At 40.1% G+C, this 27,314-nt stretch overlaps 1 protein-coding gene across 5 annotated transcripts in view; it reads right to left on the reverse strand.

Moving 5' to 3' along the window:
• Positions 1-4,559: 4,559 nt before the first annotated feature.
• nap1l4 (nucleosome assembly protein 1 like 4) overlaps positions 4,560-27,314 on the reverse strand; it is a 51,929-nt gene continuing 29,174 nt past the window's right edge. For 3 of the 5 annotated variants that reach the window (XM_003214816.4, XM_008107789.3, XM_008107792.3), the window contains 4 exons: positions 27,014-27,133; positions 25,986-26,015; positions 21,153-21,209; positions 4,560-6,049 (listed from right to left, as the gene is read on the reverse strand). In XM_003214816.4, coding sequence (XP_003214864.2) covers positions 6,011-6,049; positions 21,153-21,209; positions 25,986-26,015; positions 27,014-27,133 — 246 coding nt within the window. In that variant the 3' untranslated portion in view covers positions 4,560-6,010. Of the gene's footprint in view, positions 6,050-19,956; positions 19,995-21,152; positions 21,210-25,985; positions 26,034-27,013; positions 27,134-27,314 lie in introns of those variants that run through there. The other 2 variants (XR_010001916.1, XM_062967647.1) reach the window with 2 other exon arrangements.

The following is a 27,314-nucleotide window of genomic DNA, read 5'->3' on the forward strand; positions in this document are numbered from 1 at the left end:
GTGGCGAGGCCAAAGGGGAGGACATTAAAGGAAAAGAGTCTCTTTCCTACTGCGAAACTAAGGAATCTCCGATGGTTTTTCGAGACAGAGAAATGAAAATAAGCGTCTTTGAGATCGATGGTGACAAACCAGGCCCCAGGTCTCAGTAGAGGGAGGATATTGGCCAAGGTCACCATTCGAAATTTTTGTGGCTTTATGTATTGGTTGACATCTCTGAGGTCCAATATGGGCCGCAGTCCTCCGCCCCTCTTTGGGATCAAAAAATATCTGGAGAAGAAACAGTTTGATGCTTCGGATGGGTGGAGTCTGGAGTCTACCCCTTTGCCCAGAAGGGTAGTTATTTCCTCCCGCAGAGGGCTAGAAGGCCTGGTGATTCGAAGGTGTCCTACCGGGGGGGAGCGACTGGAATTCGATAGTGTAGCCCTTTTCAATAACATCGAGTACCCAGCGGTCGGTGGTTATCTTTCTCCACATTTGAATGAAGGGGAAGAGGCGGTCTCGAAATGCCCTTGGGGGCAGAGGTTGAGAAGTAGCATCTAGGGGTGAAGAAGACCCGGGAGGAAAACTAGGCTCAACGGAGCCTCTTAAGTAACAGTGAACTCTAGGAGCTGAGAAACTTGCTCTTGAACAACTTGTAACTTCTGAAACTAAGGAACTTGAAGAACATGGTGAAGTGCTTCTAGCGGGTGAGCTAGAAGCGACGCCTTTGGCGTTCTCCTTGTTTACCTCCCCCTCGCTGTTGCCCTCTGTAGGGGGTCGGAGGCTTCCTGGATGTGGCCGGGCGTGGTTGAGGGCGCTGGCGTCCCCGAAATGGCGGTGAGCTCGGTCTGCGCCGGTTATATTGAAAGCGTGACGGCCAGTATGGTCTGTGATACTGTGAAAGGTAAGGAGAGAAGCCGTACTTATGAGCGGTCTGCCTCATCTTTTGGGTGTGTTCCAATTGGGAATCTGTTTCCGGGTTAAACAAACCCGCCTCATCCATAGGTAAGTCTTCTATAACATTGCGTGCTGATTGGGAGAGCCCCGATGCCCTCAGCCAGGCATAGCGTCGGAGGGCTACTGCAGCTGCCAGAAGTTTACCTGCGGAATCCGCAGTGTGTTTCGCAAGCTCCTTTTGGAAGGTGCTTAGAGTGGAGGCTTCCTGGTGGAAGGCGCGCGCAAGGGTTTGCTCCTCCGCTGGGAGTAGGTCAATATATGCAGCCATCTTATCCCATAGGTAGATCTGGTATCCTGCCATGTAAGCTGCATAGTGAGCCATTCTTGTAGATAGGCAAGCGGAGGAGTATATTTTCTTTCCCATCCCCTCTAGCTTTTTCCCCTCCTTATCTGAAGGTGTTACTTGAGCCCTTTGCGAGGGCTTTGGCTGACTCACACTGACAACAATAGAGTTTGGTTTAGGCTGGCCCGCTAGCCATGGGGCTGCAGATAAATCAATCTTATAGATGTTTTCTGCCCTCTTGGGTGTAGCTGGTACTGCAGCTGGGGCCACACCGGACGCTTTACTCAGCTGGAGCAGGAAAGGAAGCGATGGTAAAGTCGTGGAGGGGGGGTCCTGCTGCTGGGAGGATGGGAACATCAGGTTTTCCACTACCTTCGCAGGTTGTGGAATGGACAGTTTTAGAGCCCGGGCCATCCTAATCAACAAGGCTGAGAACCCCCTCGACTCCTCAGGCACGGAGGGTTCCGGTTCTGAGGGGAGCTCTGTGGGGGAGGTAGGGACTTCCCCTTCTGAGAGGTCTTCACCTTCTCCGGGATCGGCGTCAGCCCTTTCAGCGGTGGCGGAGGCTGCTGGAGTCTGCCTCGGTACCGAGGAGGAGCAGGGATTGTCTCCCAGGCGCCTTGGCTGAGACGTCGAGCTCGATGTTGCTGCTTGGGCGTGTTTTTGCTCCGCAGACGCTGCAGAGCGAGGGAGGGGCAAGTTGGAGGGGGCGGGATTCTGAGGCATCGGCTCAGGGGCGTGACTTCTGTACGGCCCCGCCCCCCGCAGCAGTCAACATGGCGGCAGAAGCCGAAGCTGGGAGGAGGAGGAGGAGGGACATACTTGTAATGCCCATAATCGTAGAACATTGGAGGGCCGCGGCTTGGGGAACCGGGGGCTGCAAAATAGCCCGAAGCAGCTGAAGGGCTTCGGGACCGGGAAGACCATGAGGAGATTGAAGGTGAGCGGCGTCGGTGCCGAGAGGCGTGCTGAGAGCCTCTTTCATGTGGGCGGCCCCGGGTTCTCTGTTCCATGTCCTCTGCAGGAGTTAGCACAGTGGCTAACAGGGGTTGAACTGAGCCCAATGTTGGAGGGCTTTCCCGCTCTGTTTCTCCCGCTGGTGCCACCTCAGGAGTCAGGGAGGGGGCTTTTGCTCCCAACCCCATTCTAACTTCAGGCTCCGCTGTTGTTGGAGAGGCCTGGGTTAAAGTTGGCGGGCTTCGCGATATCTCCCGGGGGGAAGAGTGACTGAGAGGCATCTCTTGCGGAGGCGAATTTCCCAATCTACGGGGACTTGAGGGTTTGGCGCCAACAAGTTGCCCCTTCTTTTTGGGTTTTTTGTGACTTTCTTTTGGTTTAGGTTTTATAGCGGCTTGTTTGGACGGTTTTACCCTCTTAGTGTGATGTCTCATGGGCCTTGTAGTCCCGTTCCTAGTACCATTGTGGCAGACGAAGAGGAAAACATGGGATTTACACCGTTTCAGCCAGAAACGGAGCCCCTGCACCTGCAGGATGTTTGCCCTCAAGAAGTTAGTCAAACAAGCCTTGGGCAGAATTCTCCCCCGTTTTCTAGAGAAGACAATTATAATAAAGATAGAGGCGCTAGGGAGGCGAATCGCCGAAGCGCTAGGATCGCAGCCAAACAATTAGCTGATTAGGTCTGCTTCCCTTGGGAAATTCTAAGGAGTCATGCATCTGGACAGAGTTGAGTTTCATTTCTAGTTCTCCAGGGAAAATGTTATTCTGGCGGGAAGCGAGACCCTATTTAGGTGTTTTCCCGCGAAGGAAACCTTGCGGAGTCAATTCGTCAGCTTGAGGAGTGAGATCGTGTGTAGACTTCGTACTCCAGTTCCCTGTTTCCCGGACCAAGTTTCAAGCCGCCTTGTTTCACGGACCTTGCCACGGACCTAGTTCTTGTTCTTTGTTGCCTCGTATCAAGTCTTGCTTGGCCAAGTATCCAGTTGTTTTCCAGCCTTGTTGTCAAGCCTCCATGGACTAAAGACCTTGTCATCTCCCCACACCTTGCTTGGCAAAGTGTGTGTTTCGGTTATTGGATTATAACTTTGGACTCTAATATCTCATATTGGACATTGTTTTCCTGGACTATATTTGACCTTTCCTGAAAGGTCTACTTCTGAACTATATTCTTCACTTGTTTTTGTTGACTTTATATATTTCTTTAATAAAGATATTAGATAGATTCTGGTCTCTGCGCATGGTTATTGGTGCTCCGCAGCCTGGGTCCTGACACTTAGGGGCTGCAAGCTCATTCTCTGCATCACCCTCTTGGATGGTAGGTGGAGGCATTGAGTTAGGCGGGGAGCGTCCTTCAGCCGCCTCCGCGGGGGACGTAGCCAGTTCTGAGGCCGGGCGTTTAGCAGTATGGGCTACATCCGGAGCCAAGGCCCGCTCGTAAAGCAATGCCTTGAGTCGGGACTCCCTATTCCTCCGGGCTTGGGGAGTGAAAGATAAGCAGATTTTGCATGATTGGGGTACATGGTTTTCCCCCAAGCAGAGCAGGCACATGGAATGGCCATCCGAGTCAGGGAGTTTACCCCCGCAAGCCCCGCACTTCTTAAAAAAGGTAGTGCTCATTTTGAGGGGAAAGAACTGGCCTGATGGCGGTCCGGAGGGGATCGTCGAAGAATAGTCAAGATCGGTCCGGTCAGGTAGGTGTTCGAGAGGCAGAGAGTAGTCAGGCAGTCCGAGTCAATAACCGTTAGGACCGTTAAACAAGATGGCGGTAATACAACAGAAGGATTCCTAAAGCTGCTGCTGGAGCGCGGAAAAAGGAACTGAGGCGCAGTCCCCGCCCTCGGGCATTTATACTACTGGGGAGCACTGGGCGGGGCCTCCGCCAAATTGTTTCATTTTAAGATCTAGAAGATTCCGAAAAGCTGCGCATGCGCAGAAATTATCCCATATGTGCGATTTCACAGACTACATGACGAAGAAGCCGGCCCAGCCTCTCAAGTCATTCTCTAAGGAGCTCACCCAGTTTTATGACATTGGATTGATTTCAATAAATGTATCAGTGGATTTTTGTTTTTCCTAATGGACTAAAAGAGCTGGTTATGGGTTTTGCCACACTGTACAATTTATTTTCAGCCGACTGTTTACCTCCAGTGAGATTTTCCAACCATTGAGCACTTGACGCGTGAAATAAGAGTAAGCTGTCTGCTGTACTATTTACAAACAATAACTGAAGGGCACATTACCCGAAATCTCAATTGGGTTAATATGGTCTGCTTCCCTCCTTCCCCTTTACATGTAGGCCTGCACACATGAGCAGAGTGCATATACCCTTGCACAAAGAAAAGGTGGCATGGATGATATCAGAAAAAACTGCCAGTACAAAATGTTTCATGTTTCACAACTTTAATAGAATATTCTAACTATTCTGTACAAATTGAAAACACTGTATTAAGTTACAAATGTATAAGGTAAGGCTGGAGCACTCTCTACATGCCTGGTAACAGCATTCATACAGTTGCTAATGAACTGTTGCCAGAGACTGGCGTTATTATGTTAAGAAATGTTAAATGTAATCCTGAACAGATCTTTTGAAGGGTTTTGGCGCTTTAAAAACCATGGAAATGTGGTACAGAGTGATTTGAGTACTGCAAATAAAGTATCAGAACTACACATTTACTTAGGATTTAATTTATATTTCCCCAATTAAATTACTCCCATGGACCCAGCTCAGACTATTCTATAAACTATTCCAACCGTTCCATCTTTCCATGCTTTTTCAGTGCAGTGTATCATCATTCTCTTTCCTGTTTAGGTCAAACCAAACATATAGTGATGTCAGTTAGCAAGTCACTGGCCTCTGAACTAGAATGCGTTTCCCCCTAAACAGGAAGCTGAAAAGTCAAGCTGCACACAAAACGGGGGAGGGAGGAGTGCATGAACCTGCAGCTCTCCACTTTTCCAAATCTAGATCTGGAGGATCATCTGAATAAGGCCTAGTAATGTAGGCTAAACTAGATCAGTGATACATTTTAGTGCCAGAACTCACTTTCACCAGATTATGAGGCCCATTTCTTTCCCAGTTTGTTGTTTCGAAGTGTTCGACACACAATCATTCTGTGAGTAGAGTATGAGTTTTCCATGTACAAGTACCCATATTTTATAAACAGGAAAAATATTCTTCAAGTATATTTAAAACTATTAAAAGCACTAGTTCATCAAAGTACTTACAAACAGGAATAAATAAGGTGAACAACTAAGATCTCTCAACCACCATCACCTCCTTGCAAGAAGATAAGAGGAAATGTTACTTCAAATTCAGATTACCTTTACTGGAGATGACAATGTTTTAAGCTGCTCTGTAGCACTATTTTGACTGGAAAGCTGCTGAAAACATATTTTAATGTGGGAAAAGATTTAGAAGAAATCATATTGCTTTGTTTTTACTGTTAAGTATTTTAATTAATTTAATATATATTTCATGTCAACTATTCCACAATATTTAGACAAGAATTACTTTGTACCGAGGGCAAGTTTTTTCAGAAGGGCATTTAAAATTTTTTAATCAGAAAGCCTATTGAGACAATTGAGCTACAGTGTACCAAAGGCTGTAGAGTGTGCTTTAATTAAACCTCATATTTCTCAAATGCATTAAGTTGCCACTGTACAAGTTAAGCAAAAATAAGAAAAAAGTTAGTGAAAATCATGCATTTGAAAACAATTTAGTTTTAAGCATTGTTAATAAGATTGTGCTGCAGCAATGGAATATCCTGAACTGCAGGCCAGGTATCCAAATGTTTGTTACAGGTTGTTCAAATATCACTCTGAAGTGGTATTTCCTTATTGTTGTTTGCATTCAGTAGGCTGGCTGGCATCTTTCTGTTTGAAAGAGAAAAGGAGAAAAAAGCAAGTTTACATAAGATATACATAAGTGGACAGCAAATTTAATTCTACTTACATAAGAAAAATTACCATTGCAAGTGATCTCATGGAAGAAACTGTTCCAATTCTGCTAATATATATTTTTTATGAAGCCATTTCATATGGAGCATAAAGATCAAAACTAATTGTCAATGAGCCTTGTTCTATGTTTTAATCATCATACAAATTCCTTAATCATGTCACAAGCTCTGCTGGATTAGATAAAAGCCCTATGTAGCCCAGGAGCTTGTTTCCCATAATAGCCAACAAGTATGTCTGTGGAAAGCCCTCACTTGCAAGGAAAGTGCACGACAAAACCATTATGACACTGGGGCCACACATAAAATTTGTCTTCTAAACTCTGGAAAAAATTATTTTCTACAACTATTAATCGACCTAATACGAGGCGTTGTGTCAAAGGTTACTTACTGATTATTGCCTTATGGTTTTATCTCAGTGTTATTTCAAGAAACATGGGAGTACATGTATGTTTCTGGCTCAAAATGGTTAGGAAAACCTGATAATTCATTAAACTGTTTGTAACTTTTTGTGTAATTATAACATGTTGCCATGATGAAATATATTGCTTTAAAATTGGGTTTGTCATTTTGAAACATTCAGAGGTAACCTTTATCACACTCCTTCAGATAATTGTAGGCAGCAGTCATTCCTGGCACTCCAACTGATTCTGATACTTTCCAATATATTCAACTGCACTAAGCAACTCAAGTGATGAAAACAATAACTTTGGGGAATTAAGGACAGAATGCTACTCAGTTTTATTACATCAGCTTCAAACCAATTTCTCACTCTTTCCCTTAGAAAAAGGATGCAAGGAAACATCTAGAGTAGGAACCAGAAACTTGGGGATCTCAAGATGCTACTAGAAAGCAACTCTCACAACTTCTCAGCAGTAGCTGTGCTGGTGAGAGATCATGGGAGATGAAGGCCAACAATATCTGAAGAACCACAAGCCTCCTGTTTTCATACTAAAAGTTTAACCAAAAATTCCAGAATAGATGGTAGCATGTATTTTCTCAATTTGAATTGACCTCATCACGTTTTAAGATCAAGAAGAGAAAACCTGTGAAAAGGACTGTATGTCCAACACCTTGCCAAAAATGTGGAAGGATTCTACCGCTAGATTACTGATAAAGACCACTCATTTATGTTTGGAAGAAATAACCTCATGGATGGAACAGTCCAAATTCCTCCTAAAAACTATACTCGCCAGACTTTGCAGATCCACATTTATCAGATAGTTCTATTTCATTTTCATCCAAAACATTTACTTAAAGAGCACAACATTCAACATTTATTTTTTCAGCACAAAAACATTTAATATATGGATATACATCCTGAAAAGCCATTATTTAATTTTAAGAGGTTACATTTGAAAACTGTTGTTGTAAACACAATAATCCATGGGTACACACGCATACCATCGCAGCAGCACATATAAGGCCAGCAATTTTCAAAGCATCAGAAAATAACATAATAAAGCCACACTGATTACAAAAGCAAAATAGCTTTTTAGTATGCTCAAGTCCACATCTAATGTGCTAATTTTCAATATTCTTTCAAAGTATGTTATGATTAGATATATCAGAATCAGATATAGGGTAAAGAATTTAATGGAAAAAGATTTCACTGGACCAGACATGTTGTTGCAATAATATTCTACAGTATTTAAGAGTATTTCAGAAATGTCTAGATTTGATAGTCCATTCTTTAACCTCATTTTTCTTCAGAAAGTTCCCATAAACATCTACAGTACTTTTAAAACACACACGCACGCACGTATATTTGGGATGTATGCCTCTCCCCTTCCCCAGCACCACTAATGGGAGTGCATTGGAGTAACAGTGCCTAGCTCAATCATTAATTTTAAACACATTAATTCACAGAGGTGCTCCAAAGTAACTGGCAAATTAAACCTAATTCTACAAAGTATTTTACAAGAATCGTCAATGGACATAAGACTGAAAGAGGCTTTGTTGCCCCTCCTACTTTTTATTGCCACAAATTTGCACTTTCCCAAATACACAAAGTGGATGTTCCTACCAATGGGTGATGACATGTTCCCTTAGAAAACTATTGCCACTTGTTTAAGAGAAAGCAGAATGCCTCCACAAAAATCTCAACTGCTGAAACTCATGTGTATGCCATCTATTTTAAGAAAGTAAGCTTCCTTCTTCAAAACTTTTCCTGTCACATTCAGAGATCTGCAAATGTATGACATGAATCAGTTGACAGATATTTTAAAGAGCTGTGAGATGCAAAGGGGATCTTGCTATTTATTTATTATTTATTTATTATTTATTTATCTACTGCGCCCTTCTCACCCAAGGGGACTCAGGGCGGCTTACAACAACTGGCAAAATTCAATGCCAAACAAATCAATAAAAACAGCAACACATCTAAAACCATTAACAATAATCCATAAAATACATTAGTCAAGCTTAAAACATATAGTAACTTATTACCATTCTTCCAAGGAACCATTGCACATAAACCTAAGTTCAGACCATGTCAATATAGCACTTATTCATTAAATGCTTGAGCAGAAAAAGACTAGAAGATGTGCTGAACACACTACCAATTATGACCTCATATCTATCCCATTATAACCTACAGCTTGAAAACTCAAGAACCTTGATGTATAACAGTACTGTCTATACATAATTATATGCAACAAAGCAGACGTGTATATCAGAAATACATAATTGCAACCAACAGTACATAAAGCATTTCCACTTGTGCACGCCAAGGCACCTGGTTTTTTATTGGTTCTCTCCCAGACATTACTCCTGTGGGTTGCTCCTCAGATAGTAACAGAATGGGATATCTATATATATAAAAGAGTGATGGCATCATGGCAATTCACAAAACAACAAAAGTACAGGCCCCCCAACCTCAAAATTTGACAACACAACCCATCATCCACGCCTCAAGGTTGATACAACAAAAAGAAAAGAAAAATAAAGTCCTAATTAGAGGGACAGCAATAATTTTTTTTATCCAATTGCTGCCAGTTTAGAGGGCTAATCTCTGCCCACTGGGTTGCCTAGCAACCAAGGGACAGCCAGGTTTCAATTAGGGGACAGGCAGATTTAGGCCTCACTTAGGCTTCTTCCAGAGATTATCTAATTTGCACTGGATTATATGGCAGTGTAGACTCAAGGCCCTTCTACACAGCTATATAACCCATTTATAATCTTATATTATCTGCTTTGCACTGGATTATCTTGACTCCACACTACCATATAATCCACTTCAGTGTGCATTTTATACAGCTGTGAAGAAGGAGCCTCATATAATCCAGTTCTGAGCAGATAATATAAGATTAGAAATATACAGTAGAGTCTCACTTATCCAACGTAAACAGGCCGGCAGGATAAGTGAATATGTTGGATAATAAGAAGGGATTCAGGAAAAGCCAATTAAACATCAAATTAGGTCATCGTTATTATTTATTTATTTATTTATTTATTTATTTATTTATTTGCGACATTTATATACCGCCCTTCTCACCCCGAAGGGGACTCAGGGCGGTTTACAAGTATATATACATACAATATATTATATTATACAACTATATCGCAATATTATTAGTAATATTGCATGTAATATAAATATACAATTATAATAGTCAATTATAATTATTATTACATTGTATTACAACATAATATTATTATTAATATTACATGTATGTACAATGTATTATAATATTAGTATAATATAATATTATTAAATATCATTATATCATTAAATTGATACAGGAGACATGGTGGAAAGATGTCTTCCCGGCCCCGCCTTCTTCATTCTGCTCCAGATATAAAACTAGCATAGCATGTTATTGCAGATAGGGGCCTCTAGCTGATGTAAAAAGACAAGATGGAACTGTCTTCATGGCTCCCTCTTAGCTCTGGCACCCGAGCGTCAGTTGGAGATGGTGGGAGGGGCCTCAGCTGATGTAAAAAGACAAGATGGAAGTCTCTTCATGGCCAAATTCATTATACAAATTAAGCACCAAAACATCATATTATAAAACAAATTTGACAGAAAAAGTAGTTCCATGCGCAGTAATGCTATGTAGTATTTACAGTAGAGTCTCACTTATCCAACACTCGCTTATCCAACGTTCTGGATTATCCAACGCATTTTTGTAGTCAATGCTTTCAATATAGCGTGATATTTTGGTGCTAAATTCATAAATACAGTAATTACTATATAGCATTACTGTGTACTGAACTACTTTTCTGACAAATTTGTTGTCTAACATGATGTTTTGGTGCTTAATTTGTAAAATCATAACTTAATTTGATGTTTAATAGGGTTATCCTTAATTCCTCATTATCCAACATATTCGCTTATCCAACGTTCTGCCGGCCCATTTATGTTGGATAAGTGAGACTCTACTGTACTGTATTTACAAATTTACCACTAAAATATCACAATGAATTTAAAACACTGACTACAAAAACATTGATTAAGAAAAGGCAGACTGCGTTGGATAATCCAGAACATTGTATAAGCAAATGTTGGATAAGTGAGATTCTTCTTTAATATGAAATAATTACTGGGATAGAATAATGCAGAACAATATAATCTCTAAAACCAGGACAGTAAATAAACAGGGGAATTCCACACAGGAAACAATCAGGGCCAGCTAACACCTCCCAACAAAGTATTCCCATCATCAAAGTCTGGCAAATCCTGTTTTCTCAGGGCCACAGACAGTAGAAGCACATAAAATATCGCAAACAACACCACTCTAAAAACAAGGGAATTCCAGACAGGAAACAATCAGGGCCAGCCAGCACCTCCCAACAAAGTATTCCCATCATCAAAGTCTGGAAAATCCTCTGTTTTCTCAGGGCCACAGACAGTAGAAGCACATAAAATATCGCAAACAACACCACTCTGAAAACAAGGGAATTCCAGACAGGAAAAAATCAGGGCCAGCTAACACCTCCCAACAAAAAAATCACTCAGGGAGGAAACAGCCAGGCTTTAAAGCTGCAAGGCCATTACATCCTAATCATTTTTCCTAATTGCAGCATTCATACTTGCCTCCAACAAACAAAAAAAACCAATCAGAAATATTGTATATTCACAACCGTTAGGAAATAATATCCCCTGATGGTGCAGCGTGTTAAAGCGCTGAGCTGCTGAACTTCTGGACCGAAAGGCCACAGGTTTGAATTGGGGGAGCAGAGAGAGCCCCCACTGTTAGCCCCAGCTTCTGCCAACCCTGAAGTTCAAAAACACGCAAATGTGAGTGCATCAATAGGTACTGCTCCGGCGGGAAGGTAACGCCGCTCCATGCAGTCATCCCACATGACTTTGGAGGAGTCTATGGACAACGCCGGCTCTTCAGCTTAGAAATGGAGATGAGCACCAACCTCCAGAGTAAGACACGACTGGACTTAATGTCAGGGGAAAACCTTTACCCTTTATCTTAACTACCACCAATTCCTCAATACTTTATTTCCCATACCACCAGACTTCGCCACAGCAACGCGTGGCCGGGCACAGCTAGTATGGATATATAAAGGGCTGCAATTGGTATGGGTTCATGTAATGAGCTTTTTGTGGAATGCTGTCTGTCTTAATGTGAAATTATAAGTACAGTAGAGTCTCACTTATGCAACATAAACGGGCCGGCAGAACGTTGGATAAGCGAATATGTTGGATAATAAGGAGAGATTAAGAAAAAGAAAAACTGGCTTTTGAAATTCTACAATCAATGCCTGGCACTCAAACAGATTCCCAGAGCATGGAGGAAAACTAAGATAATTGCCATCTTAAAACCTGGTAAAGATGCCTCCAATGCCAGGAACTACCGACCAATCTCCCTCTTATGTCATCTATATAAAGTCTATGAGAGGATGCTATTAAATCGACTAGGACCTGTTATCGAACCCAAGCTTATTGCACAACAAGCAGGTTTTAGACCAGGGAAAAACTGTACAGGTCAAATTCTTCATCTGACTGAACATATCGAGGAAGGTTATGAGAAAGGCTGCATTACGGGAACAGTCTTTGTGGACCTTTCGGCAGCCTATGACACGGTGCAACATAGAAAAATGCTGCATAAAGTCTACCATATCACCCGGGACTTTGACTTTACAAAAACTGTCCAGACCCTCTTAGAAAACCGCAGCTTCTATGTGGAGTTTCAGGGCCAGAAAAGCAGATGGAGGAGGCAAAAGAATGGTTTACCCCAAGGCAGCGTTCCCCAAGGCAGCGTTCTTGCACCAACCTTATTTAATATCTTCACAAACGATCAGCCACAACCACCACTCACAAAGAGCTTTATATATGCTGATGACCTTGGCCTTACAACACAACAGGAAACTGAAAGTTACTTGGGAAGGCCAAGAGCTCGAACACTGTTTCCATCCTAAATACCTTGGTGTCACCTTAGACCGAACACTAACATATAGGAAACACTGCATGAACACCAAGCACAAAGTAGCTGCACGCAATAACATCCTGCAGAAACTGAATGGCAGCGCATGGGGAGCAGACCCACAAGTAATAAGAACATCAGCCCTGGCCTTGTCTTTCTCAACTGCAGAGTATGCCTGTCCTGTTTGGCACAAGTCTGCCCATGCAAAGCAGGTGGACATAGCACTGAATAAAACATGCAGAATCATCACGGGATGCCTTAAACCTACACCTGTTGATAAAATCTACAAGTTAGCTGGCATTGCCCCTCCTGACGTGCGACGGGAAGTTGCTGCTAACGGTGAGAGAAAAAAGGTCGAACATTGTGAAAGCCACCCACTGCATGGCTATCACCCTCCTCCCACCAGACTCAAATCAAGGAAGGGCTTCATGAGAACCACCACTGCTCTTGATGTTCCTCCAGCAGCAGCAAGGGTGTCCCTCTGGGCAGCTAAACCTGGCAATTCTAACTGGATGGCCCCCCAAGAGGGTCTTCCTCCAGGGGCAAACCAAGAATGGGCAACTTGGAAGTCCCTGAACAGACTCAGAAGTGGAGTGGGCAGATCTAAAGACAACTTGGCAAGGTGGCACTACCTGGAGGAATCCTCCACCTTGTGTGACTGTGGAGCTGAACAAACAACTCAGCACATGTATGCTTGCCCACAATGCCCTGCCTCATGTACGGAGGAGGAGTTGTTTAAAGCTACAGACAATGCGGTTGCTGTTGCCTGCTTTTGGTCCAAAACTATTTAGTTGCTTGTGATTTCTTTTTTTTCTTTTTCCCCATTATTTGAAATGTATTTGTTGTACAATGCTTTTGACACGAAATAAATAAATTAAGAAAAAGCCTATTAAACATCAAAATAGGTTATGATTTTACAAATTAAGCACCAAAACATCATGTTATACAACAAATTTGACAGAAAAAGTAGTTCAATATGAAGTAATGTTATGTTGTAATTACTGTATTAACGAATTTAGCACCAAAATATCACGATATATTGAAAACATTGACTACAAAAATGCATTGGATAATCCAGAACGTTGGATAACTGAATGTTGGATAAGTGAGACTCTACTGTAATATAAAGAAGGAAGACAATATAGTGTGCTCTATAAAATAATGAAAATACTAAAAAAGGTCTGTTCTCTAATACTAAGTGCAACCAGTGATCATACATAACATGGAGTTTGATAAGTCAATGAAACATCATTTTCAGAATACTTTGTTTTAAATTATATTTTCCTCAATATAATACAAGCCCTTAAGAGATCTAGTACAAATCAGCATAACTTAGAAGACTATGTACCTTAGAAGATTCATAATCTTCTAAATTAAGCAGAATATACTAATATCTAAACTTTGTAAATTAAGACACCCCCCCAGATGTTCAGTTGCAATTCCTATCAAAGCTATCCAGCTTACCCAATAGCCAGGAATCCTGCGAGTGTTGTGTAAGCAGATGGAGCAAAATAAGCCACAGCGGAGAGTGTTTTTTTCATCCCTGCAAAATCTGAACTCTTATGCAGACTTAACCCAACTGAAGATATCATGGAATCCTACAAACAGATTTTCCTATTACAACACTTCACCTCAAGGTTGCTTTGGAAAGGGGTAAGATCACGAAACAATCTTAAACTTGTATTGGAATAGTTGATTTAAAATAATGTTAAGATTTGTTTCAAGAAGCTTTATATTCCTTAACAGATCTGGGGACAGCAATGCATCCAATAAAAAACATTTCATACTTATGGACTACGTAGATGCACAAGTGCTGAACACCAATCCTTCCCCAAACATCAGGTACTTGTCATGGACACCACTAGATTAGGCAGTATCAGGCCAAAAACCTCATATTCAAAACCTTTCAAGGCAAACACGTTGAAGAGATACTTTTCTGACAAAATAATATCAGGTATGCCATCCTAAACAAACATGGAGACCCATTCTTTTTAAGCTGTCAAGGACTAAAGATGGCAATTTATCCTCAAACAAGCATGGTGTGGAATTACTCTCAGCATGCCAGTGAGGGGTTGGGTTGTGAAAGCTTGCAGTCTGCAAAAACACAGGCAACTCTTTGGGCAGCACTGTTAGATGACATGTTAAGTTGTAGGACATGTCTTTACCATCAGACATCTATAAAAACACCAGTTAAATCTATGTTCAGTTCTGCACAACAAAATGTGGGAAAAATCTAAGGTAAAGAGCAATAGTTTTGCAAGGCATTGTATGTCTCATACAAAATGCTTTTCAAAAATCTGAACAAGACATCTTAAGGCAGTGGTTCTCAGCCTGTGGGTCCCCCAGATGTTTTGGCCTTCAACTCCCAGAAATCCTAATAGCTAGTAAACTGGCTGGGATTCTGGGAGTTGTAGGCCAAATCACTGGGGAACCACAGGTTGTGAACGACTGTCTTAAGGTCTAACATTAGTATAGACTGAACTCACATTAATCTTCAAGGAAGGGCTTTACAAACAGGTGATATGAAGGCATCTATTGTTTATTCAAAGAACATGGGAACAAATTTCAAGTATTCTCAGAACAAAAGGTAGGCAAGGATTTGCCATCATTATGATGGCCATCACAGATCTGGAGCTGTAATTTATACCCTAGCCAACTCACGCCTTTATGAGATAGGCTTTCACTAAGTCACTGCCCCAAGGTGAATTCATCTGACATTAGCTTTAGTAATGTCTACCATATGTTCACTAAGCAATAAGTCAGTCTTGGATAAAGTGAAGCAAGCACTACTCTTCAAGAAGAGATTCCAAAACATATAGTGATGATGATAATTTATTTATAGGCTGCCCTATCTCCCCAAGGGGGCTCAGGGTGGCTTCCAGACAAGAAAGACAGACAAACATTCATCATGAGACTCAAAAGACTATCTATATAATACACTAGCTGTGCCCGGCCACGCGTTGCTGTGGCTTAGTCTGGTGGTGTTGGTCAGTCTACATTAGGTTGTATTGATGCTGTGACCTCCACCCTTCTTTATACTCACATTAGTAGTAGTATTTGAAGTCTGTTACCTTCTTCAATTTTTGTGTTGATTGATAATTGCTTGAGATCCCTGTTGTCTTTGGTTTGTTGTTAATTGTAATGTCTGATTCTGCTGAGTGCGGTTTATATTTTTATTGTGGTACAATAGTTTTTTTTTTTTTTTTTTTGCCTGTGTAGGTGTTTATTATTATTGTTGTTGTAGTGATTATGAAGGTTGGATAAGTTAGATGCTACTGTATTGTTTTTTGGAGGCCCAGTTTAGCACTGACTGGCCTCTCAGCCTCAGTGCCTGGCTGTTTCTTGCCTGTGATGGTGTTGATTCTTATTGTTGTTGTTGTTGTCATTGTTATTATTGTAATTTTTTTTTGGAGGCCAAGTGTGAATGTAGGGATTGGGGAGGTGGATGAGTTGTTGTCAAATGTTGTATTTGTTATAGTCACAATGCGTTGTTGTGAGTTTTGTGGGTCTGGATTGTGGTTTTGTGGTGTGGTTGTGTTGTTACAACTGAGAGGCAAGGCTTTTGTGTTGTGTTGCGAAGTTTTGTATTTCTGGGTCGTTTAGTTGTGTGCCAAGTTTTGTATTTCTGGGGCGTTTAGTTGTGTTGTTATAGTCACGATGCATTGTTGTGAGTTTTGTGGGTCCGGATTGTGGTTTTGTGGTGTGGTTGTGTTGTTACAATCTCACTTTTCCTGTAGTCATCAGTTAAGAAGGGAGGCAGAATGAATTAGATCCTGACAAAATCAAAACTGCCTAGTTACACTTGTTTGTAACATTCAAGCAGGATCTAACACAGTAAATTAATGCAGGTAACATCACACTGGCCTGCAGTGCACCAATTCTAACTTGATACTACAGGCTCCTATGGCTTTTATCTCCTATGGTTTTAATCTCACGCCTAATTCTATTTTTGATACATGGAAGTGTAAATGAAATGCATGTCACACACTATTCAAGTCTGAACAAAAATATGCCAAAGGACAGTCATGTTAAAACAAGCTATCTGAAATCACTATTAGATGTGAGTGGGGAATCCAACTCCGTACCTCTTCCTGAATCCAGAAAAAACCAACCAACCATATTGAAACAAAGCACTCACACGATATACCGACATAATTTTAAAAATAAGTACCTACTGTGTGCATAAAGTTGCACGTACCTTTTGGCTTCAGATGTTTTTAAAGTTGTTACAATTGGCTCGATACAAGTATGACATTCTGTATGAAAATATTTACAGAGCCAAGTGAAACATCCTGTGCATTTCATTTATTACTGTTGGATATAAGTTATCTGTAACAACATGTTGTGGCAAACAACAAATAATACAGGTAACTCCTAATATCTAGAGCAGTAGGTCCCAATCTTTTGTCCTCTAGATGTTTTGGATTTCAACTCCCAGAAGTCCCAGCCAGATTACCAGCTGTTAGGAATTGTGGGAGCTGAAGTCCAAAACACCTGGATGATCAAAGATTGGGAATCACTGATCTAGAGAGAAATTTACATAGGAATGTTATAATTAACTGGAAGACTGATTTATAACAGAGAGTGACACTGGTTTTAAACTAACCAGACAGAGACTTAGTTTGCTAAAATAAGTTAAAAGAAACAAATGAAAGAAATTAGCTCATCTGTATACAGAACAGAGTATTTCCCAGTACAAGCAGTCCCTGAATTACAAACACCCAACTCATAGTTAAGAACGGGGATGGGACAACAGAAAGTGAGAGAAATTTACCCTAGGAAAGGAAATTCACTCCTGAAAGAATGATCATGGGGAAAAGTTGTCTACACTGAAGTGGATGTCTCAACGCTCCTTGAACCACCCATTTCATGTGATTTTTGGCAAGCTTCTAGTCTAAGAGCTTGCCTGTTATATATTGTCAAGAATACAGTATACGGAGTTTCTTTTCCAGAGTGGGATCAGTTACAGTAGTTTTAAGTGTGTACTCTCAATATTCTTTGGTAACCAGAGCTCTTAGGTCAGCATGCCCTTTTCACTCTAGTTTCACTCTCAAGATGCTGTGTACAGGCAGTCCCCAAGTTACAAACACCCAAGTTACAAATGACTCATAGTTAAGACAACAGGAAGCGAGAAAAATATATCCCTAGGACAGGAAATTCACTCCTGAAAGAGTTATCACAGGGAAATGGTGTCTCCACTGAATTGACAACAAGTCAATTTATGAACAAATTCAACTTAAGAACAAACCTACAGAACCTATCTTGTTCGTAACTTGGAGACTGACTGTACTTCAAGAAGAGACAGTGTTACATTTAATTCTCACCATAAAAGCCAAGTACAGTATAACGCCTGTATTCATGGGACTGGTACTCATGGTTTCATTCACAATCAATTTCTGCCACTGCCATCCAAGGTCCTTCAGGCCTTTTTCGTCCTTTTACTTTGTCAGGAGAGGAGTGACAGAGCTGCCCATGCTTGTCTCGGTGGAGTAAAAGAATGGAGGGTGCTTGTTGAGCTGAGAGAGGCACAGGCAGACCTCTATGTCTCTTTTAGCAGAGTTAAGGGATGAAGGCACCTTGCTCGCCTGAGACAGATATGGGCAGCCTGATCCCCCACTGCACTCGACTTTTGTGCAGTGATTCTGTGGGAGCTAGCAGCCTGGAGGAAGGACCCCAGTTGATGGTGTTCACCACTCTGCTGGAGCCATGGTATTTGTCACTGGCTCTTCAACCTCTAGCTGAACATGCTGCTTGAGGAGAACAAGCTGTAACTAATATGTGAATAAGGAAGGGGGTAGAAAAATTTGACTGTGAATGTGAAAATGTAGGATTCACTATTACCTTACATTTTGCATATGCACATGTAGTCCTGAAATATACTCCCTATGGATACAGCGGTTGTACTGTACTTGAAACTTTAAGTAAAGTTCCATCAGTGATAGGTTATTTAATGTAAGGCCAATGCTGCTTAAGACTTGGATGGGGAACTGTCAAAGGACAGCAGGTGCTACTGACTGGGTCTTTTTAAATGTTTTTCACTAGCAACCTCTTCCCACCCAATAAATTTTTACATGACCCCAGATATATAAAATAGGTATAAACACCACAAATTTACTGATAATAATCAGCATCTGCAGGGCTTGTTAAACAGACTGATTTTTCTTTTTAAGTACTGCTGACACATTTTCTGCAGAATCCACTGCAAACACTGCATATTGTTGCTAACAGATTTATGTAACTGGCTGGTGACCTTTTATAGTTGCCAACTTTTTCATGACCCCAACATTGAGCTAAAAAGACCCCATTTGGTGCCAGGACTGACAGCTTAAGGAGCAGTGGAACAGACTATATTTCAGAGGAAGGATATGCAAATCCCTTCTAAATACACCCTAAGAAAACTCATGAGATTAATGGGACTGCCATATGATAAACAAGTAACTTGAAGAAACGTCTGCACACACAATTAAACTGCACAGGTTACAATAACCACAAGAAATGCTTAAAAGAACTATCAGGGGTTTACAGATTTTCAAACATTTCCTTTCATAGGTATTTTCCTCACTACCTTGTATATTGAATACTTTTGCAGTGGGTACCCATCATTCAATTAAATTAACCCCTTAGGTTTTTCTGAAACTCTTAGTAACCTCTGTAAATTCTAGTTACTAAGATGTAATCAAACAGGGATGAAAGATAATTTCAAGATGTAAATAAACACTATGAAGGCAAAACGAACAGATGAGATGTTAAATTAGATTTCAAGAGAAGAGCTTAAAGAATTTATAACTTACAGTTATCAAAGCAAAGGTTCATATGTTTAAGAACAAATTACATTATTTGCCAAAGTCCCACTAAATGCAGTTCAAAGTGGCCCAATACGTATGCCACTGTCGCTAATGAAACACAATGAGGTCAGCAATCCAACATGCTACACAGAATGAACAACAAAACTTGACCAAATGGAAGAAAGGTACCAACATGTACATAACCAAGAATAATGGTCATGTACAAAAAAATAGGGGAGGAAATCAGGGAATTTAAATTCAAGTAAAATAGGACTAAGTAGAACACACAGAGTTTGGAAAAACATCCTGAAACATATCACAATACTTTGAGGGCACGCAGAACTGTAATGAACAAGTTCATCCATTAACATCTACACAAACACAACATAACCACAACAGAAATATCCCTATGTTAAAAGTACATAGCTACAACAAAGGTAGCATAATGTGCACAAGGAAAAAAGTAGTGTTCCTATAAAAAGCAGTAATCCATGTTCTACACATTTTTTCAAGAACAAGATCCCTAAGGGCTATCTATATTAGGCCCCCATTTTTCTAGAAACTACGCAGAAGAAACCAGACAGGCATTTAAATGAACCACATTGCATGGGCTGTAAAAATGGGAAGCCTTGAAGTTATGTATTAATGGAATTAAACCTTACCTATAAATGAATGAATGATAAACAGACTTAAATTACACCTAAATGGGGAAAAATTGAAAGGAACTGTCAGCATGAAAGAAAAGTGAAATGGACAAAAAAAAATTAGGCAGCAATAACTACTGTTCCAGAGGATACAAGAAATTATTTGTCAGACACAACCATTCTCCAAAATAATGGTCACATTTTCAAATAATCTGCACAACACACTTCCTTCCCATCCACAAGATCTTTGACAAAGTCGCTGGTACATTTCATTCATCAACTCAGTAACTACAACCCTATCACTACAGTGATCTCACAGCAGTCAGCAGAAACACCATCTCCATAAAGAAGCCATATAAAATATTGTGAAGTAGAAACATTATGACATGCAGGTATGAACATAATGTGTGTTCATTAACCCAAGTACAATTTCTGCATGTCACTATTTTGGGGATATTAGTTATTTTTTGGTTTTACTACAGGCCCTTGTCAAATACATGCTCTACGTTACCAATTATGAATAATCAAATCCAGTATGAGAACTGGTCACAAGAGGGACTCTTGATCATGCAGAAGTTTTAATATGAGTCTATTTGAGAAAAGGGGTAGTAGGAGAGAAATAGAAAAACTATCTAATATATCTAAGGTTGCTTTACTCATGGCATTTTTCCTACATTGCTATAATATTCAAGGAAAAACCCATGTCCAAATGTCATGTGGAAATCATATTGTATATGATTTCTTGCAATTATGTGTGCAAAGAAATTTGATAATTTTTTTCTTACACATGCATGAGAAATAGAACATATAAAGCAGCCTTTAGAATTTTCAGAAACAATAATCAAGAAACAATAATCGACAGTAAAAAACACAAATAAAAAACCCTAAGCACATAAAACAGACAGATACAGAGTAATACTAATTCTACAGCAGGACTTCCAAGTTTGTAATTTATGTACACACATTTTGAAAACAAAATGATATATACATTTGGGTGAAGATAGTCAGGGGTATTAGTTACATCTATGCCTTCATGAAAAAACATTCATGCATATTGTTACAGAAAATGAAATGGATAAACATAAACTTTGTTACTAGAAACAACCAACACATTATTCCATCAAAGTGCAAGCTATATAGTACAAAAATAAAATATGCCTTGTGATAAAATTAGTATGCTAACAATTGCATATGCGCTTTATAATGATGCTAACCTTAGGTTCACTTTCTGCATCTTCTTCCTCTTCTCCTTCTTCTTCACCTTCCAATTCCTAGGTTTAAAATAAAAGTAAGATGAAAAGACTTTTTAGGAAAAGCACAAAGGAACATAAATACTGACCATGGAATTGCCTTTTTACTGACATAAAAGAGCATCTACCTATGAACTATCTCTTTCTGTTGTTCAGGATACTGGAAGAAAACAATAACTTTTCCTCTATTACTTTTCCCCTCCATGGGTATGTCCTCAGTTCCATTTCATAGCCTCAGTTGTAGTAGGAAGAAAGACAGAGATGAAAATTGAGCATTCTGGCAGTATGAAGTGAAACATGTGAGCTGAAGGTAGTAATCTTGGCAAGGGTGTTTTGTGACTATAAATGTTAATACAAATAAATGGTGACTGAAAATATTCCATTTTTCTTTCAGTATAGGAGGAATCCAACTGTGGGATATGCAAAAGCTATGTGATGGGTGAAAAGCACTGTGGTAATAGCAACCTTGGCAATGCTGATGATGCTGGAAGAGCCAGGTGACTGCCAACAACTGACAAAAGATGTCTTGTAGCAGACATGTCTATTTTGTGATGCCTTTTGAATATGGTCGTGGAGTTCTATGAGGTCGCCTAGAAAATCAGTTATGGATGTACTTGTATATACCGTAGCAATGTGACAGTCTGCTTTACAGCATACGCCACTATGCAGGCTGCTTCACAAGAGAAATGCAACATTTCAAGGAGACAAGATGAAAGAATACAAATAAGTCATTGTCTGAAAAAAATCAGTTTCCTACATAGGTTCTGAGCACCTTTGTGACATCTAGTTTGTGCCAAGGCAGCTTATGTGCCTAGGTTAGGCAGACTGCATGGATGCAGATCTTTGTAGAAGTCAGGGCATTTAGCATAACATGCTAAAGTTTGCATAACATGTATATTACAAAGAGCCTGTACACCTGGTTTGTCCTGTCTGTTCACATGTATTTTGGTAGCCATGTTCTCTCGCCTTACCAGGTCAACAAGATTACCAGGCAAAGAGTTTGAGGGCTCAAAATACTAGGGTGACCATGGTGAAATTTGGTCAGTTCATGCTATGGATCACTTATATTTTTGAATCAAAAACTCCTGGTTATTTGGTCTTGATAAGATGCTCCTGAATATACTCCTGTGATCTCACTGATGGGATGAGATCTTTAACTGACTTTTTTTACATCACAATACAGTTTGGACTGCTATGGAGAATGCAGATATTAGGGGGAGAGGACAATTCTCTAGCCTTTGTGGGACACGTGGTTTGGAAAAGTCAAGAGCTCTTATAGAAGCCTTTAGAGAGGGGATGAACAGAATAGAATCTCAGTATCCAAGTTATTCATAACAAAGAAACAGGCTAGATTCTTTAGAGACACTGCTCTGTGATTCTGGAGAAAGACAGATGTAGCTAGCTTCTGAAATGATTCACCAGCCAACTGTGCTGCACTAGGTAATTTGGTAAAAATGAAGATGAACACTGGAGAGAGAGGGAAGGATAAAGGACAGGGAAATAGTTGAAAAATGTCTCTACCAGGCCTAAAAGAAACAAGAAGGCCAAAAACAATGAAATTGCTCCCCAAATGAAGAAAATTGAGAGCTGAAGGAAACAGAAACATCACTACAGGAAATGTAGGTTTACACCTGGAAGACCATGTTCCCCACCATAATTTACACTTACACAACCTTTAAATCTGGGGTCCCTGTTTGAAAACTTCTTTGTCAAAGAAAGAAGAATCCTTGAAAACCAGAATAGGATTGCTTCTGAGGGTATTCTTGAACAATCTAAATCTGGAAGTAGTTCAGACTGAGTTACACTGTCCTGTTATGCTCTCTAGTGGCCATGAATGTTACTGCTATAAAAACTGATACAGAAAGTGATGCCTTTTTTTGGTGGCTTGTCAGTTAGCCTTAATCAGTCACTACCAATGGAGAATACTTCAACTAAGAGGATTACTGTAGTAGTAACAGTCAAAATGAATAGGTATTTTATTATCTTTAAAAAGCTGGAAGAGGATGGAATCCTTTCTGGATTGTCTTTTGCAGAAAAGAAAATTGCTCCCAAACACTTAACTGTTGGGAGAGGTCATCCATCTATATGCAGATGACACCCAACTCTATTATTCCTTTCCACCTAATTCCACGGAAGTGGTTCCTGTGTTAAACTGGTGCCTGGTAGCTGTAACAGACTGGATGAGGGCAAATAAATTGAAGCTGAATCCAGACAAGACATAGGTGCACCTGGTAATAGGGATTCAGCCTGTGTTAGATGGGGCGACACTCCCCCTGAAAACACAGGTTTGCAGTTTGGGAGTATGTCTGGATTCAGCTCTGAACCTGGAGACCCAGGTTTCAGCAGTGACCAGGAGTGCTTTTGCACAATTAAAGCTAGTGCACCAAGTGCACCCATTCCTGGTGAAGTGGGACCTAGCCATGGTGATACATGCCTTGGTTACATCCTGGTTGGACTGCTGTAATGCGCTCTATGTGGGGCAGCTGCCTTTGAAAAGTGCTCAGAAACCTCCGTTGGTCCAAAGAGCAGCAGTCAGACTGCTAACTGGGACTGGCTAAAAGGAACGTACAATCCCTCTGTTGTGATAACTCCACTAGCTGCCAACACATTTCTAGGCATAATTCAAAGTGCTAGTCTTGAGCTACAAAGCCCTATATGGCTCCAGTCCACATTATCTGAAGAAATGTATCTCTTTCTATGAACCTAGGAGACATCTACGATCTACTGGAGAGGGCCTTCTCTCTTTTCCACAATCCTCTTCTCCTTCCTTGCTGGGAACATGGGAGAGGACCTCTTCAGTGGCTGCTCCCAGACTGTGGAACTCCTTCCTAAGAGAAGCTAAGATGGCCCCATTCCTGCTGGCCTTCTGCAAGCGGGTAAAGACCTTCTTCTGCCAGTAGGCATTTGGGGAAGGATGGGGCATGCTGCTTCAGATGTGTAGGTGGAATTGGGGGGGGGGGGGTTTGTGAGTTTTGAAGACTATTTTAAGTGTATTTATTTTATTTAAATCTATTTTTTTACCTTAATCTACACCAGTGGTTCTCAACCTTTGGGTCCCCAGATGTTTAGGCCTTCAACTACCAGAAACCCTAGCAGCTGGTAAACTGTTTACCAGATGTTAGGATTTGTGGGAGTTGTAGTCCTAAACACCTGGGGACCCACAGGTTGAGAACCACTGATCTACACTGTATTATTTGGTTTTTAATTTTTGTATTGCATTTTTTAAAGTATTACTAAAAGTGTGGGAGAAAGGTGGGGTGTAAATAAAGTAAGTAAATAAATAATAAATATAATCAGGATTATTTATTCACGTTCATACCTTTTTGATAGTTCACATGGAAAAGGGGAGAAAATGGTGGGAAAGACAGCATTAGGATTTTTTAAAGTTAAGTTTAAAAAAATAAGCAAAAAAGAGACACAGAAGAGAAGCAAGAAGAAATGCACAAGTTTTACAATCAAGAAAGCGAGATAAGGAAAAAGTAAAGGCAAAACAAGCAGGAACGAATGAGATAGGAACATGAAAACAAGGGAGGGCCTATAGGTACAGGTAGTGAATTAAATTACACAGAAGACACAGTTTCTGTCTTCTGCTGAACAGAATGAGGAAACTCACAACTGCTCTGAGATTAAGAATACATACTTCAAAGATCTTTTAAGCTTGCAACACAATGTTGTCTTCCAATCTTCTATTTTTATCTTTGTATTATTTTAATTATCTTTCCAACATCAGCTAAAGAAGCACTAGAAAATTTGAAAGGTCTCAAAGCATCATTCCATCACCTCCACACCTACAGGTTACAGCTGCATTAATTGTGTCAACTAGATTTACTGGAGAAATCGTTGGTTAATTATTCCCAGTTTTTATTAAAAACCAAATTATTTTTTCTATGAAAAGCTTCAACACTTGCTCAAGTAGTTGAAAATAAGGAAAAGTAATTGAACAGGTTATAATAATATCAATTAAAAAAAAACTAGACAGAGATCACTTCTATATACATATCAGAGCACGTCCAATCTCTCACTATACAGGCAGTCCCCAAGTTACAAACAAGATAGGTTCTGTAGGTCTGCTCTTAAGCCGAATTTGTATGTAAGTCGGAACAGGTACAATTTTTAAGTGTAACTCCAGCCATATAGATAGATGGATATATAGACAAGATAGAGATAGCTTTGGACAGCACAGGGAACACTTCTGTGGAGTTTCTTTTGCTGTTCGTGCCCCTGTTCAGAAGATTTCACCTCACTTTCTGTCTCTGTGATAATTGGAAAATTTGGCCTGTTGTTGAAACAAGAATTGATGATAAAGCTTCAGTGGAGACACCATTTCCCCATGAAAACTCTTTCAAGAGTGAATTTCCCTTCCCAGGGGTAGGTTCTCCCACTTCCTGTTGTCTCACCTCCATTCTTAATTATGAAATGCTTGTAAGTCAAATATTTGTAATCGGGGCCTGCCTATATTCTGGAGGGATGGGAGGAATTTTTACAAATACAGAAGCAAATCTAATCTTGCATTAACTTACTATGCTGTCAAGGAACCCTGAAATTTCATTCACTTAGTAAGCATTTCACATAATAGCTGCTCAAACAAAAGCCAACTACCTGCTATCTCAACACGAGTTCAAAGGACTGTTAGGCAAAACAATTTGTTTTCAAATTAAGCTCACACCAACACTCGCAGCAAGCAATGACATATCCATGCCTCTGAAAATGGTGCTTCCTTGGATTACTGGAAAAGTAAATATTTCCTCCCCATCACCATGGAAAATGTGATGAGAAAATAAACAGGATCTTACTCACCTCCTCTTCTCCTTCCTCTCCTTCTTCAAACTAATGAGAGGGAGGAAACTGTTTAGACTTTACTTTAAACATTAGCAGATAAAACATTTATATACGTATTCTAGACATCCTACAGTGTTTCCTCATTTTTTCAATACGTGCTGTTAGTTAATTTATATCTACTAACAGTGGATGCAGTCATTCTGCATTTCTACCAGTACTCTTTCAAAAAAATAGACAATAGATTGAGGAATTCTGGAAGAAAATTTTATCTCGCTTTGAGATGAATACTTTGTTCATTATAATAAAAAAATAATCCTCTCAAAAAGGGGCCATTTATTTTTATTAATGTGTTAGGTATTTATACCAATAAGAAAAAAGACAGGATAACTAATGCTGCCTTAAAAGCTGGTATGTGGCACAGCTGATAGAAGCTGGAAAGTCAAATGTTACCTTCAGCTGTAAGTTCACTAAGCATTAGTAGACAAGCTGTAATTTTATATAGTTACATCCCTCCATCTTCAACCATAGAGATACTGATAATGTATTTTACTGCAAAGCTTATTAAAATGACTTTCCGTGATAAGTATTTCTGCATGGTTCACCCTCATGCTCAATATTGCAGCAAACCAACTTTGGGGGAAATTAATCATTTTAATTGTTACAGCTGCCAATCTAGGCATGCCAACACCTCCCATATTTCACCTCCAAAAATAACGCGAAAGCAGGACTCAAATGTAACGTGACCAACCAGCTATCAAATCAGAACCCAACAATTTATCCGTATTTACTCAAGTCTTAACATGCCATCAAATCTAATGTGCAGTTGTGCAACCTAATTTTGGGAAGGTAAGTTAGTCAAAAAAGGTCAAAAATATATTAGAATCGAGTAAATATCGTAAGTATAATATTATTTTGTCCTCAAAAAAAGAGCTGTGCTCACCTTTATAATGAAAGCTTACCACTACAAGAAGATTAAAAAATGCCTCCACACAGGGAAAAGAAAAAAATCATAAATACACAGTGGGATAATTTTAGAAGATACGTACATTATCATCATCCTCTATAGCTTCCCCAGTAAAATAGAGTACAGCACGGGGCACTATTCTTTCACGAAAGAAGTGCCCAACTTCAAAGTCTATAGCTAACGTACACTCTGAATCTTCATCCTAGCAAGTTAAGAGGAGAAAAAAAATATGGGAATGCCGCAAAGGAAACATTTTGACGTGATTGACAGAGATGAAATCATTTTAAGAATTAGGCTGTGACTTTCTACATCTACTGCATATTTAAACAATTAATAATAAAATATTTTCCTCGCCCCAAAAATAAATATATCATTAGTATATC

Source organism: Anolis carolinensis, chromosome 1, assembly GCF_035594765.1.
Source record: "Anolis carolinensis isolate JA03-04 chromosome 1, rAnoCar3.1.pri, whole genome shotgun sequence".
Classification (NCBI taxonomy): Eukaryota; Metazoa; Chordata; class Lepidosauria; order Squamata; family Dactyloidae; genus Anolis; species Anolis carolinensis.